Source organism: Anthonomus grandis, chromosome 14 (genome assembly GCF_022605725.1).
Source record: "Anthonomus grandis grandis chromosome 14, icAntGran1.3, whole genome shotgun sequence".
Lineage (NCBI taxonomy): Eukaryota > Metazoa > Arthropoda > Insecta > Coleoptera > Curculionidae > Anthonomus > Anthonomus grandis.
This window is the reverse complement of record NC_065559.1, coordinates 8,406,418-8,423,336: the sequence shown is the minus strand read 5'-3', so window position 1 is coordinate 8,423,336 and position 16,919 is coordinate 8,406,418. Positions and strand designations below refer to the sequence as shown.

Sequence of the window (16,919 nt, the reverse complement as noted above, 5' to 3'; positions counted from 1 at the left end):
ACCTTTCGTACAGTATTATAAAAAGACAAACATTAAGACTAAAAACTCCCTTTTTGCTGAAAAATGATAAAGAAGTCTTAAGTGGGTCACATATATTGGAAAAACGGAAATTCAAATCGTTCCTTTCACAGGCGAGTTAGGTGTCATCCTAGGTTATAATATTATGAAAGGTGGTATATTTGTGAAGTATCTATTAGGGTTAGTTTAGATGATAGGCGTTAGACGCGCGTTTTAAAATTATAACCTATAACTATAATATATAGTAGCAAAAATATATAGTAGCATAAAATTATAACCTAAAATTAAACTATAATATATAGTAGCTGTTCATATGGATCGCGCGATTCGAAATTTTGCGCGCGTTTTTGCGCGCTTTGAAATACGGAACATTCCTATTATCTGTTCAGTTGAGACGCCATTTTAATGCGTTCGGTTGTTTCATTGAGATTGTATTTCAGACCTCGTTAGGAGTCGTAGTGTTCAATTTGTTGAAGTACAGTAGCTAGGTATAAATAATAATTATTATTATGGAAAGTGAAGGATTTATTACTGATTTATTTATCGACGAAATTGAGAAGAGGCCTGCGATTTGGGACATGAATTCAAAGGAATATGCCAACAAAATTGCAAAAAGAAAGGCATGGGAAGAAATGGTTATGATTTTTTGCGATAATGACATTACGGATGAAAAAAAGAAAATATTATTAAGCATATTATTTATTTTCATTTCATGAATATACATTTAAATCATTCGATCTTGCCATTCAACTTTTCCTTCATTTATAAAGTAATTTGTAAATTTAGTGCGAATCATATCTGCATCCCGTAAAATGCGTCCAGTGTGTGACACTTTTAAATTTGTCAGTGGTGCTGTATTGAGTGTATCTTCATAATTGTAACCATCATTAATTCGTACGTAATGTTGCAAAACACATATGGCTCTAACGATTTTCTCCGCAAAGTCTATATTTACATCCAATGGTCTATGTAATATTCGCCACTTATTGCACATAATGCCGAATGTGCACTCAATATAACGATGCGCCAATTGAAAAAAATTTTCTCATAAGGTAACATTTTTCCACCATATGGCCTTATCAAATTCTCCATCATTCCGAAAGCTTCGTCGGCTACAATAACATATGACAATTTATCTCCTTCATTTCCTGTTATTAACGCTGCAGTAGGAATATCCAGTGTCTTCTCAGTTAACTTTTGATATAACGTAGATTCTTTGAAAATTCCTGAGTCGCTGTCTTTTCCGTAAGCACCGATATCAACCCAAATGAAACAATAGTTAGCGTCACATAATGCCATTAAAACCAAAGAAAAATAGTTTTTATAGTTGTTATACATTAAACCCGAGTGCGCCGGTTGTATTACTCACACGTGCTTACCGTCTAGTGCTCCGATACAGTTCGGGAACTTTGCATGTTTTTTATATCCGTTCGCAATTTCCATCCATTTCGCACTACTTGGTTGTTCCATGACAAGATTCTTTAATGTATCCCATATTACTTGACATACACGTTGAATTATTCCAGATAAAGAAGATTTTCCAATTTTGTATTCGTAGTGTAGTTCTGCAATCGAACAGCCACTTGCTAAGTACCTGTAAAATGAAAAACAAATACTTTATCAGGGCCCAGTGGGTAAAAACCAGATAAAGTCTACCCTAGCAAAAGTTATATTTTTCACTTTTTCACACATTTATTTACAACAAGATTTGAACGGAACGGACATGAATACACGCGTCGCAAGTTAGATAAAAACTTGTGAAAATGCTTCATTTATACCACAGTTTTCTAATAATAATTATTCTTTTCATCAACATTTCAAAAAAAGCGGTAAAGCTTGCGCGACAATTACGTAAGGGAGCCCAAGAAAATCAAAAGCTTAAAATCAGGATCGGGTGCTTCTACACAAACAAAATATTTATATTTCAACAGACTAACATTTCTACAACCAACAATTTTAAAAAATGTTACGGACACCAACTTTGAAATAAACGATCGCCATGATCAGACCCCGAATACAAGTTTGGAAAATGTACAAAAAAAGGAAATTTGGAAATGTACAGAAACTGTACAAAAAAAAAGAGGAGGAGGATGAAGATAAGTTATTCTGTCTATCCCTATATAGCGAGATTAAAAAAGTTCCAGAAAACTTGCGGTTAAAACTAAAAATTGACATTTATAACTTAATTTTACAAAAACAATCTACGCAATTGCTACCGCTTGAGCCGATTTCCAAGAATGTCTATCCTGTTGAAACGCCATCATCAAGAAATTATCCATTCACATCTTACGGCGAACAATACAATACGAGTATGCCCCATTCTGGATATCCGCAATATGGGTATAATACTAATCCGTATGATAATCGTTCATATTCACAGAAAAATAAGATTCATGCTCCTTGTACTGATGTACAAAATCAGGCGGCCACGGTCGTATCAGTTCCAGCTCCATCGCCGTCACTTTCATCAACTTATACTAATGAAAACTCTAAGGATTCATCAGAAATCGATTTATTCGATATGTAAGAGATTATTACTCGAATATAGGCCATTTTGAATTGAAAATATTTTTAGTTACTGTTTGTTTTTCTTGATATTGTTAATAATGTTTAAATCTGTAGTTTTCTAGATGTTGCTGATGTTATTATTTTGGGTTTTTATTTTGATTGTTCTGCGAACAAACCTATTATTAATGCAACTTTGGGAATTAAAAAATAGAAAAGTAATTACTTACCTTAGGGTAACAATGAGTTTTTCTTCTGGTGAAATGCATTTACATCGGCTGTAATATCATGATTAATTTTCTCTAACAAGGCGTCAAAAGATTTTATCGACATTCTAAAATAATTAAAAAACTTAGGTTCATAACTTCTGAAACTTGGATAGAGAGTCACGTATAAACTTAAAGTAAGTCTATTTCTTAAAATTGGATGAACCCAATATGCCCTTTCTCTTCTACGATGTCTCATTCTTCTATACGCAATCCACAAACAAATAGCTTCTTTCACATCCATTCTCGATGACCAACAAAATGATACTAACCAGAGACAACCAAAGAGACGCGCAACTGTGCGCTAATAAAATATCCGATTATTTTCCATCTTTGTCTCTCTTTGTGAAAGGTGAACGTAGATGGCGCAGATAGCGTTTGCCGCCATAATTCAAACCTCGTCTGTTAAGCATTTAATGAATTATTTTAATTAAAATCAGCCGTTATGTCTCAGAAGTCAGAACACCATAATTATGTTCTGAGACAGAACGGCTTTTAATTAAATCAAATAAAAAGGTATTGATATGTTTTTAATTGCTCAGAACGATGGTAGACTTTAATTAAAACAATGCAATTTAATAACATTTAAATTAGGGAACTAAATAAACTAAATTTAATTCTGAAACGTTTCGTATTGTATTTTCAATACATGGTATAACTATAAGATGTGCATGCATTTTCTATAATAATATTCCAAAAAATATATCCTTTGGTGTAACACTCCATGGAATACCTATTTTAACTACAGCCTTGACAATTACCTGATTACCTTAATGAACATATTTCTATTCCTAACATATGTCAAAACACTAAAATCTGTATCCTACAAAAAACTACAACTACTAACTACTGTAACCAAGTTCACATAAATCCGGTAGGTAATAAAATACGTAAAATTTAAGCACTCGTCCAAAATCTCAACTAATGATGTAAAACAAAACAATATTAATCAGCAGCAACAACTATTCAGCCATATTGAAATTCACGTGTTCATGTTGAGCAAGGATTGCACTGTTGCCGTACTTAATTATAATTTTAGAAATACTAGAGAATTGGACACAAGCTATCCCGTATTTTTGCATTCGTTTAGACGGAGTTGGAAGAATGTTTTCTCTTGACTGCTCTGATAATTAAATACATTTAGCATTGCGAAAGATTTATATAGTATTGTGGCGCCACCTTAGCTCACCTTTTATAAAGGAAGAGAGAGACAACGAAATACAATATATACAGATTAAAGAGAGCAACAACAATAGGATAAAAATTTCTATCTAGTTGCACGTCTCTTTGGTTGTCTCTGATACTAACGCTCAATAAACGCAGTCATGTGTACAATCAGCATTTAAAATACGCGGGTTGAACGCGCGTCTAACGCCTATCATCTGAACTAAGCCTTAAGTATTGGATACCAAAATATTAATAAAAATGTGTAGTTAGGTATATTATTATAGTCTAGCAAATTATTGCTTATTCGAACCCGAAATGCCGCAAAATTAATGTGTGCAAAAATGAAGGTAGTGTCTGGTCGATATCCAGGAACCAAAATCGAGAACGCAAGATATGTTGGTTGCCAGCAACGTATTTATAGTCGGCGCCCATTATTATTTAATCAATATAATGCCCGTATCTCCTGGAATTCCAGAGGACTTTTAACAATTTTTTGTCTAGATATTAACAATGGATAACTAAATCTGTTATAGTGGGTATAAACCGCGACAACCTAAGGAAATTAATTAAAAGGTTAACTTCCAAAGGATATGGATAAAACTTTTCCTTATAGTCGTGAGGAGTTACATAACCCTTTATATTTTTTAACATCTAACAATTAAATAACTTTTTACCAAAAAATTTTTGTTTGTAGAGGTTTGCAACCATCTCAAATGCGTTTAGATATTTATTATAAAAGAAAGAATAATTCAAATCCTTTGGGAGCCTTTTTCATTTCTTTAACATTCAACTTTTCAAGTAATTTTCACAAAAGAACTTTAGTTTGTAGAGTTCTATAACTACTATAAATCGATTTGGTTATTGATTGTTAACATCTGGATAACAAAATATTAAATTTATCGATTAAATAACAGCGGGCGCGGGCTATAAATAGGTTGCTGGCGAACGACATATGCTGCGTCCTATATTTGGTTGCTAGATATCGATCGGGCGCTAGCTTCACAAATATGAAAAAATATCTAGAAAAACAACACAAAGTGGCAACATCGGATACGTGCATTATAAACATAGAGGTATTCTACGTTGCCAAGTTGCTTTTTTTTCATTATCTTTTTTTGTCAGGAATCTTTCTTTTTATTCTCAAAAATTTGTTGATTACTCTCAAAGTATATATTATTTACCTGTTACAAAATACATTATAAAACACATTAAAAAAATATGTAGTAGATTAAGAAAATTATATATAGAATGAAAAATTGGAAAATCGATTTGACATCATTGTCTGAGAGATGGTGAACTCAAACAATCTTGCCTATGGTTTGCAGCTAGGCTTATTCTAGGCATTCAATGTTCTAAGACACTAAACTATCAAATTAAAATATTAGGGTTTTTTTACACCTTTTAATTAATATTTATCATACATCCATTGAACTGGCATTCAAAAATTGTTGCTTGGAAAAAAAAATTTCTTTTAGATATTAGACCAGAATATCAGAACACTCATAAAATACAAAATAGTCCGCGGTGACTGCAGCTCTTTAACTAAAGGAAAATTATTTATGTTACTGCAAGAATACAAAAGAACTAATGGATCTGATAAGTAATGATCTGTTATTTCTATATTATATGTGACTTAAGTTTGAATTTGTAGGACTCCAGTGGCAAACGAAATTAAACGGAGTCTAAACAAATGTATCTCATTGTACCATGCTTATGAGCTGTTGATTAGGCACGGGCTTAGAAGTTTTGTGTCGTTTGTAACAGGCAAGTAAACCCGTAAAGCCTTAAAAAAATAATTATTATTCATATTTTTTAGAACATATTAACAATCCTTTAATGAGAGGAGACTTTCAGGTAAGAGAAATAATGGAGGAAGTAAAAAGCTATTTGGGACCAATTCCCGATATTCAAATGCTTCCAGACGGCTCTTACCCTGAGGTATACTCGACTTCGACGAAATTCAAATTTTATTCTAATAAAAAGCCATTATAGATTCCAAAAAGTATTAAATTCGGCCATCCAAAGCACTATAAATTACGAGACATTCTAATATCACATTTCTCCAGTGAGGAGCATAAAAATAGCAGAGTAATTGTGTTTTTCGAATATAGAGAGTCTGCCATGGAAAGCCATATATTATTGTTGCAGTCTAGGCCCCTCATACTTCCAAAATTATTTTTGGGTCAAGGAGGTGGAGTAACACAAAAAATACAGTTGGCGGTAATTAAAGTCCTAAACTGCTTAATTTATAATAAAAAATAATCGTTTTCAGGTAGTAAAAGCTTTTAGAGAAGGTAAATGTAATACTTTGCTATCGACCTGTATAGGTGAAGAAGGCTTGGATGTGGGAGATGTTGACTTAATAGTATGCTTTGACATTTCTACTAAGTCTCCTATTCGAATGGTGCAAAGGATGGGAAGAACCGGTCGGAAACGATCTGGGAGCGTTTTGGTTTTAGTCACAGAAGGAAAAGAGCAACAAACGCTTAAGGTAATTTTTTTGTGTCTAATTTGTCAGCTAAGTTGACAAATAAAATAACAATGCAATGGCAATATTTATGGTGGGCACAAACTCCGGAAACGGACTATGAACGGGTTTTTACTAAGGCTAGGCCTTACTTAAGGCTAGAATTGAACCATTTAAAACGCCGAATGTCAAATTCCAATTTCTTTGATATTTTTAAGGCCCTGACAGCTCACAGAAACCACATTGCAATCCCCGCAGCACAACGAATAAACTTCTGATTTAGTTAAGTTATCTGATTTCTTAGGGTTAATCAGGTCATTATGAAGAATGTTGGAAGTTTTGAATAAAATAGAAAAAAAAGCATCAAATTTATATGAACGTGGTGAAATTGACAAGAATTGTATTTCATTATCTGTGCATGAAGGTTTTCTGTATGTTCCGAAAGAAATTTTAACTTATTGAACTAATGAGTAGAGAAAGTGGAGTAGTTTTTTCTGGTTTTTTTTCTCTAACGTTATCTCTTAGTGTGGGAGTATAGTTTATTTACGTAAGTCATGAAATTATTCGATTTATTTCCCCTCTACACGATGCAAATTCGTCCACGTATTTTTTATAGAAAATTTGGTAAATGGACTGTTCACAGTTTTCAAGTTGTGCATGGAAACTTCGCTGAGGAAACGAAAGAGACAAGGGCCCATAGGCAACCCAGCGATTTGTTTGAAGAATCATTCGTTAAATTTAAAAAAAAGTTGTGTTCTAGTACTAAATTCAACTAGTTTATCAGATTATCTACCGCGTTTTTAGGTAAGTTCGTTTTATTTAAAAAGTCAAGCGATCTGGAATCTTTCGGTGCGATACTCGGAGAAAGGTTTTTGATATCTTGAAGCATATCAAAACCACTCCCCTCGGGATTGGAACTTTAGTTGAATTAATATTATTGAACTGAGTTATCTCTCTCGTCTGGTTCTTATAAAAAAAGGCAAATTATATAGAAGTATTGAGTTTTTAAATTCTGAGGAGTTCTAACCCCTGAATAAATATCCAACTAATTCTTCCTTTACTAAATTGAAACTAACCAGTGATAAAACTATCATTACTAGAATTTGTTTACACCAACAAATACAGACTTATGAACCCCGCTATTCAAGAGTTGCTTAACCCATTAATACCTAGCATCCCTTATAAGGGACCAGCAAATTCCTTGCGATAAAAAAAAGTGGGGATATATCGAGCACTTAGAGTTGCAAAGCGTATTTAGCAGACTTGATTCGACGTGTCAGGTGTTTTTGTTTTCTATTTCTCGCGAAATTATTTATGCGTTATTGAAAATGGGTCCCTCCATGTACTCTACTAGGGGTCAAGGGTAAGTTTTATTTTATGTATGTGTAAATAAACATTTTCCGCATTGATTACTAATTGAATCTTTATAAATAATGTTCAAAGAAAATAGTAAAGGTCATCGAACCCCTGATTTTGTAACCGCGTGTCAAATACGTTACTACATACGTTGTGTCCCTTATGAGGGACGCTAAGCGCTATGTCTCCTTTATTGCAGATTGACATTAGCTCAAGTAATGGACTGTTTAGAGGAGGATGACGACTTGCCGGAATCTAACATCTATATTTTACCTCCAGATGATGGAAAGGAGACCGAAGTTGATAGCGACGAATCTGACGACAAGCATGCAGCGAATATAAATCACCTACCTCGCGGAATCCTATCTCAGGAATGTGAAATAGCTTACGTAAATGACTCTGACGATTTTGACCCTGAAGATTTACTGCCCTTATCTGTCCTTCAGAAAAACCTAAAAGGCAATAACAATACAAAGCAACAAACAGAGTACGCGTACCAAAAATCAAGATGGCGGGAGCCTGATCCTGATACTGGCCGAGTAAACAATAGTGACCTTGTGATTGTCTGTAGCCCTAGTGAACCCTCACAGGATGCAAAAAATGCAACTACCCCGGTTGATTTTTTCAATGAAGAACTTTTGACGTTGATTATTACGGAAAGTATTAGGTATGCACGGCAGAAAAATGTAGAACTAAATTTTACTCTGGACGAACTGCATGTGGTACTAGGAGCGTTTCTTTTATCGGGATATGGAAAATATCCAAACAGAAGACTCTATTGGTCGAGTGAACTACTAAACTAACTACTAAAGTATATTCACTTTAATGACAATTCAAAATTACCCCAAGACGATAGGCTTTATAAATTGAGACCCTTGATAGATCATCTAAACCTGAATTTTAGAACACACAATAGCTTTGATGAGCATTTATCCATTGACGAGAGCATGGTGCCATATTATGGAAAACATTATGCCAAGCAATACATTCGAGGTAAGCCCATAAGATTTGGCTACAAAAATTGGGCTATTTATTCAAGTAGCGGATACACGTATGGTTTTGAGATTTAAACCGGAAAAAATCAAAACAAAGAAAAAGAAAAGAAATTTGGTTTGGGTGGAGATGTAATACTATCTTTACTAGAGCAAGTCGAATTACCTTCAGGTAAGGGTTATAAAATTTTTATGGATAATTACTTTACAGGCCTTCCTCTCTTTGACTATTTATCGAAAAACTAAGAGATAATCGTTTAGAGAAATGTCCGGTACAAACTAAGTAGGAATGGAATAATCAGGGGAAGCTATAAGTATTATCGCAATGACACCAGCATGCTCGTACAATGGAAAGATAATAAAGTTGTTTCTGTTGCATCCAATTTTGAAACCACTGAAGTAACTAACACACTTCGTTGGGACAGGGTCACCCGATCTAAGAAGACCGTTCCTCAGCCGAAAATAGTAGCCAACTATAATAAATATATGGGTGGTCTGGACAAATTAGATGGTCTTGTTGCGGCTTATAGATCAAGATTTTGACAAAGGAAATGGTATTGGCCACCAGTCTTATATTTATTAGATGTATCTGTTGTGAATTCTTGGTTACTTATGCGAAAATTGAAAACAAATCATCCTGACTCTGTTAGTTTATTGGCGTTTCGACGATACATATCACTTAGTTTTTTAAAAAGTTTTGGTACTAAACCCCTGCAAGGAAAAACCTCGACCATTACATGACGTACGATTCGATAATATTGGGCATCTGATAGTCTACAATGAAACCGACCGGCGATGTGCCCTATGTGGAAAAAAAAGTCAATTCATCTGCGAAAAGTGTAACATTGCATTGCATCCTAAAATTTGTTTCAAACTTTACCATGATAACTAAAATATAATGTAATTATATACAAAACATAATAAACTTTAATTAGTACTTTAAGTAGATAACTTTACTAACTTTTGTAATTTTATTATAAATTAGGTTTCATTAAAATGTGTTCGGATTATTACAGTATTCTTACAGTATAATCATTTGACCCTATATTACACTATATTTAAAACCTGCGACTTGGGGCTTAGTTTATTATTATTTTATTTAAGCTAGTCTCTTTGAGAAAAAGTGGACTATTTGATCGAGTTTGAATAATTTTTATGTTATAGGACTGTCTCATTCATAAGAATAACGCATTTTCCCACATATTTGGCTCAGTTCATATTAGAAACAGCCTTTTCCCGAACAGTCCAAGACTGGTACCAGAAAACCTTACGCCGAAGTGTGAAAAAATGTTTATTACTGTAACGGAACAGAAGCAACAAAATATTATGGTCTGAACTATAACACATGTTTAATTATTCAATTCATTTTAATTTTTGATATTTCAGGATAAGTTTTTCAGACGATCTAAATCATCTTCCGAATTAATTTTCAGTCAGAATTACGACGATATAGAATTTAAAAACCTAATACCTGATAGTAGAATGATTGCCTTTGAAGGTACTATAAATTTTAGTATTTGACCGCTACATATTTAATATAAGTTTCTAGGTGCTGCAGAAAATTCTATTGAATGTAAAAATATATTTAACAGGCGCATTGAGAAGATCAGAAATGTTCAAAAAACTTATGGAGTCCAACATTCAGATACCACTAAGGCACTTATTGATTTGTTACATTTTGCCGACGCAAAACGGTTTAATGTACCTACAATAACACAAGGTTAGTTTTATCATTAATAGGTTACATACAGTCTATGAACATGTCTCCCTAACGGTTTTGTTTTCAAACATCAGCACTATCATTAAAGAAATGCTCTAAGTACAGCTGTAATGTTCTAAGTACGTTCAGAATAATGAAACGTGTCTAATGTAGACCTATCTTTTGCAAGTTGCTGCGGCTCAATATGAAAGTGGAGGAAGACGGAATATATACCAGGAAAGAATATATACCATATACATATTAATAAAATATATAATTTCTTTTAGAGCTGATATGCTCTAGCTTGAAAACAAAGCCGTTGCGGACTCATATGAATATATCGTCTTTAAATTGACCAAGGATTCTATGGTTAAAGTTTGTCTACATACTTTATTAATACCTTGTATAAATGTGAAATAAGTCATTTTTAATATTAGGTAGTGAAAATAATCCGACTAAAGCACTAAAACAAGGCGACATTAGAAGTATGTTTGCTAAAGATCCTGTTCTTCCTGCATCTTTAAAGGATTTTCAAGGTAAATATATTTATTTATATTTAAAAAAAAAGAAAGTTCGAAATTTGTTTTTTACCTAATTATATCAAGTCGTCGAGCAAACTAATTTAAAAATTACATGCAGTGCATCCCAAAAGTTATGTCTAAATTCATTTAAATTTCAGGGGTGTGTTCAAAAAAAAAACGCTCGGACCCGTCGATTTTTATTTCAAGTTGCGCATTTTTGTACGTGAAGTTTGTATATGCAGGGTTGCTCTTTAAATTACGACCATCAACTTCATTTTTTCAAATGAAAGCACCTTTTTTTATTTCATTTTTGAATTTCGCGTGGAATTCAGTCAGAAAACAGTTATCGAAGAAAAAGACGACCAAACATTATTATTGAAGTTCACCTCACGAGTCACTTTATCTCTGAGAATTTTTATACAGAGCAAAATTCCATTCATTCGTGTTTTTTTATTGTTGGCTGGTGACCGTGTATTTTCATAGAAACTGTATGACAGTACGCCAAACAGATATTGTCAAATGTGAAGTGTACGAGCAAGGTTGCGGTTTTCACAATGTACACAACACGTACTCAAAGAGAAGCTGCTCAATTATTCGATAAAATCATTCCTGATCGTCCTCCGATATGTCAAAAGGTCAAAAGGTGGTCAGTAGAATAGAGGCTAAATTTAGAGAATTCGGTCATGTTAGAGATCTGCCGAAATCTGGTCGTCCTGCTCGAGATGAAAATGAACAACTTGACGTTTTGCTTTCTTTGGAAGAAAATCCATGCACTCCTCTGTCGTAGATTGGGGCAAATTTACAGATGGCGAAATCTATAGTTCACCGAATAGTTAAAAAGCACAAATATCACCCCTACAAAGGTATTAGCTAGCCATACACAGACGTTATTTTGCACGGTTTATCGTGTCATCTCTAAAAACACGTGGAAAATCATGAGCGTGAGTGTTATGCGCACGCAAAATGATAGATCGGGAGGAGAGTTTAAACGTGCATTCCGTTGGAGTGTGGGGAGTACTGCTTACGTCGAGTTCTGTACCCACACTCCACACCAGGGTCTTTTAAAGTTACTACGTATTTTAAGTAGTTGCTATTTTAGATTTTTATTATGACTGATATTCGTCTCGCCACCAAAGAATTCTTAACAGAATTCATAGAGATCTATAGGTCTCATCCAGCATTGTGGAAAGTGAAATCGAAGGATTATGTGAATAGAAACTTAAAAATTGGGATATGATGCACTAGTGCAATTTTATCGCAAGGTCGATCCAAATGCTGATCGAGACCTTGTCTCTAAGAAAGTTCCATCGATGAGGGGTTCGTTTCGAAAAGAGCTTAAAAAATCTGAAAAATTTAAGAGAAGTGGCGCTTCTAGTGATAGTCAGTATGTGCCAAGTCTCTGGTATTTCGATTTATTAATGTTTACCCGAGATTATGAGTTACCTACAGAGAGTTTTGATACTATGGCGAACAGTCCGTCATCCTTCGAAGAGACCTCTGCTTTTGAGACCGGTGATAACCTTGAGGAAAACGCTACAGAAAATAGCCAAATTTCTTCAGTTGAAGAACAACAACCACGTGCTGCTTCTAGAAAGGAGAAGGAAAAAGGTGAAAGCAATGAAATGGTTAGTATACATTTTATATTATTTCAGTTTTATTTATTGCTGATAATTTAGTGTCCACTCAAACTTTATATTTTATTTTTTTGTGTAAATATTCAAATTTAAACTATAAGTTATAGAATTGTTCAGGCTTTTCCCTTCGTTAGCATGTCCTTTTGCCAAGGTACTGCACCTTCTCCACTAAAGTAGGTAACATATTTATCGCGATTTGATTTTGCTGATAAATAATTACTCTGTCGTACAGTTCTTAGACCAACAAGTTATTCTTCACTTTCTCGCCATTCGGCATTGTAATTTATTTCGTGAGAGGTTGCATTTACTGAATCCAACGCATTCCCACTAACATATGATCTTGCTTTTCTCTTTAGAAAGTTATGAAGTACACATATAGCCATTATAAAGTAACAAACTTTATGAACGGCAACGTTTATAGGCCTATGCAAAATTCGAAATCTGGCTGCAATCAAACCGAAAACATTCTCAACAACATTTCTTCCCCTTGATAATCTGTAATTATATAATCGCCTTTCATGAGTAAGATCCCTTTGTGGAAATGGTTTTAAAATATGGTCATGTAAAGCAAATTCTTCATCTCCTATAAACACGAAGTTTAAATTTGCAGTAGTTTCCGTAATATGAGACAAATTAAGTCGATCTGAAATTGAATGTCTGAAAAACGTCGTGTATCCTAGTACTCCACCATCTGATAGTCGACCATTTTTTCCAACATCAACATACAAGAACTCATATTCTGCGTTCACGATCGCCATTAACACAATACTATAAAAGTTCTTATAGTTATAATACAATGCGCCTGTATTTGGTGGCGGAAATATGCGAATGTTTTCCATCGATGGCGCCTTCACAGTTTGGTATCTCCCATTGTGAGTTAAAGCCTTCAGCAACGATTCTCCAACCGTCTTCACTTAACGGCATCTAAAATAAAAGAATCAATACGAAATTTATTTTCATTAAGTTACAGCAAAATTATTAAAATGTTGTTAAGTATGTATTACTAGTATTTTTTGAACCTTTTGGCTAAATAGCTTATTTAGAATTAAGAAAACCAATCAATTAATTTTTTTTATTGTTGACGTTCCAACTTTTATAAAACTGACTAAAACGTCTTCAACTGTTAGTTAGTGTTCTCACACGGCATGTTTTTTACCATAAAATGATTTTTGTATTTTACAGATTTTCAAAACACCTGTCAAAAGAGCAAAGACGAAGGTGACACCACATGAGATGCAACAGCAAATATTTATGAAAAGTTGCACGGACGCATTGAAAAACTGTGATGAAGAATCAGAAAGTACAGCTTTCGGGAAATTTGTTGCCACAAAACATAGAAAGTTGAATGAGAGTCAACAGTTGTACGCTGAAACCCTGATTACAAAAATATTACATAAAGCTGCTCTAAATCAATTAAGACACTAGTATTTTCGACTTTCAGTCTCAAAATCGAAATACTTTTTCTTCGCCCAGTTTGCTATCATCAATAATATCTTCACCAGCACCATCACCTGGAACATCAGGAGCAGCCACAAAATGCAGGACAGTTGGTGTCAGATTTTTCAACGTATTTTAACATGTAAAATAACTGATATAAGCTTAACATAAAAAAAATATTCTAAACTTACCTTCAAGTAATCCTTATGTAATACCTCATATAGAGCCTTGCATGTTTCGGGTAACATGCGTCCTAAAGCTTGAGCAGATATTCCTGTAGTGAATTTAAGATCTTCATAACTACGTCCAGTAGCAAGAAAACGAAGAGTGGCAATAAGTCGTTCATCGGCAGGTATACTTTGTCTCATTGCAGTATCTTGTTTACTAAGATATGGTCGCATTAAACTCAGAAGTTCATCAAACGTATTGCTCTCCATCCTTAAGTAATTTTTAAAGTCGCCTGGATCATTATCTCTCAATTCTCGCAAAAGCGACATGTGACTATATTTTTCTCACTCAGCCAGCCATTTTTTCTGCCATATACGTCGTTTTTTCTTTTTATTTTTCGTGGTTTCCATGGCCAGAACCGCACATGCAACAATACGATTTTTTTTTTCTTTTTATTCATTTCACAGTCAACAAACCACAAACATTCACTCGAACTACTCGAAGGCATAGCGTAACTCGTCGCGCAACGACGTTGAAAATTTATGCATGATCACATGCAGTTTCAAACGACACTATAAATGACACTTTTTGCCCACACACATACGATTTTTCCCTTGATACTGATGTACCACGCGCAATCACATGCTAAATCATTTGGATACTTTTTCAAGTGTATGGTACTGACGGTCTTTTTACCATGCCGTTCTTTCATGCATGATAACCGTCACATCTTAACACGCCACGATTTTTGAAACGAAATAATGTATGTGTATGGACGACTAATTCCTGTGTAAGAGTTATTTGATGACGATTTCGATAGGCGAAATGAGTTTTGTGAACGCTTAGAAATCCTGTGCAATCTAAATAATAATTTAGTAACAAATATTATTTTTTCCGATGAAGCCACGTTCTGTTTGAATTGTAGTGTGAATAGACAAAATTGTCGATATTGGGCAACAGAAAATCCGCATTGCAAACACCCAGTGCCCTCAAAAACTAAATGTGTGGTGTGGAATAGTGCGCGGAAGAGTAATAGGTCCCTTTTTCTTTGAACAGACTTTAACGGGACAAGTGTAACTCGATTTTCTCCAATTTGAATTAGTTCCAGCATTACTAGCTTTATTTCCAAATCTATTGGACCCAGACTATCCTGACGAAGAAATAATTTTCCAGCAAGATGGCGCTCCTCCGCACTATGCTGCCACTGTGCGTACATTTTTGGATGAAACCTTTCCCAATCGGTGGATAGGAAGGAGAGGACCCATCGAATGGCCTGCAAGGTCGCCTGACCTAACACCAATGGACTTTTTTTTGTGGGGATACCTCAAGTCGAAGGTATTTGTTAATAGGCCAAATAATCTAGACGACTTGAAAGAGAGAATTCGCAGAGAAGTGCGCGCCATAACTCCGGAAATGATTGAAAATGTGCAACGAGACGTTTCAAAGATGAAATAAAAAAAGGTGCTTCATTTGTAAAAATTAAGTTGATGGTCGTAATTTATTTTTGAGCAACCCTGTATATACAAACTTCACGTACAAAAATGCGCAACTTGAATTAAAAATCGACGGGTCCGAGCGTTTTTTTTTTCAAATACACCCCTGAATTTTAAATGAATTTAGACATAACTTTTGGGATGCACTGTATAATTTTAATTAAAACTGATGATATGTCCTTTTAGGTTCACCAATTTAATATCAATAAATAAAAATTAAAAATGTTTCACAGCATTAAATACACATATTAGAAAATTAGAATAAAAACATGGAATAGACTAATAATTTTTCATCAAACTATTAGTTTTATCATGCTTCCATTTAACTTTTCTGTATTTTAGTTACTCAAACCACTCAAAAAGACTCACTCGACACATTTACTCCGGAGTGCACAGAAAAGATTTCACCTCTCAGCTCAGCATTCCAAACCGAACCATTATTCAAATTATTATCGAATTATCTTACATCGAGCAGTGCCAATGACACCAAAAAATGTTCGTATTGTGATCAAATCGATTGCGAAAAGTTTGCATTAAACTTTGTCAACAACAACTTATCAGTGATGATACCAAGCGAGGAAGTAATTAAAAAAATTAACATGGAAGATATAGATAAAATGATAGCGTCCCTAGATGGCACCAATGAGCAAATTGAATGTTTAAAGGATACCGTTCTTGATCTGGGATCAGATTTTGAAGAGGAAGATGTGTTTGAAGAACCAATAGATGAGAAGCAATTTTGCTTTGAGGCTCCGTCAAATTATTCAAAACTAAAAGACACTTTTAGGGAAATCGAAGCCATTACTCCATCTCCCTTTAGCCAACAAAGAGAAGAACTTAAACCGATAAGTGAAAAAGAGTTATGCGAGTTCTTTATGTTAGAGTCTCTAGACGAGCTGTTAAAACCTGAGGAGCACCAGAATAGTTCTCAAGAAACCATTATATATTCGCCTGAAATAGACAATGTTCATGATGTCGCCGTGAGGAGTGAGTATCCGGTGAATGCTACAGATAAAAATCATAGCGATAGTGACATTATCGGTAGTGATTTGGATGATTTTTGTGATTTGGCTTACTTTGGATTGGCTGATACGATCAAGTCGCCTATATGTAAGGAAAGAAGTTTTAAATTGGATGAAGATAGAACGCCTAGTCCTCAAGGTAAGTCTAGGTTAATTGGGTTTTGAATAGACAAT

General features: G+C 34.2%; 1 protein-coding gene across 1 annotated transcript in view; it reads left to right on the top strand.

Annotated features, from left to right (window-relative positions):
* The window catches only part of LOC126744473 (Fanconi anemia group M protein), a 42,741-nt gene that overhangs the window by 11,757 nt on the left and 14,065 nt on the right, over positions 1–16,919 (top strand). Inside the window, exons 6-15 of the mRNA XM_050451912.1 lie at positions 5,432–5,556; positions 5,608–5,720; positions 5,773–5,894; positions 5,949–6,176; positions 6,229–6,447; positions 9,936–10,100; positions 10,158–10,269; positions 10,321–10,491; positions 10,908–11,006; positions 16,066–16,884. Of these exons, the coding sequence (XP_050307869.1) occupies positions 5,432–5,556; positions 5,608–5,720; positions 5,773–5,894; positions 5,949–6,176; positions 6,229–6,447; positions 9,936–10,100; positions 10,158–10,269; positions 10,321–10,491; positions 10,908–11,006; positions 16,066–16,884 (2,173 nt within the window). The remainder of the gene's footprint in view (positions 1–5,431; positions 5,557–5,607; positions 5,721–5,772; positions 5,895–5,948; positions 6,177–6,228; positions 6,448–9,935; positions 10,101–10,157; positions 10,270–10,320; positions 10,492–10,907; positions 11,007–16,065; positions 16,885–16,919) is intronic.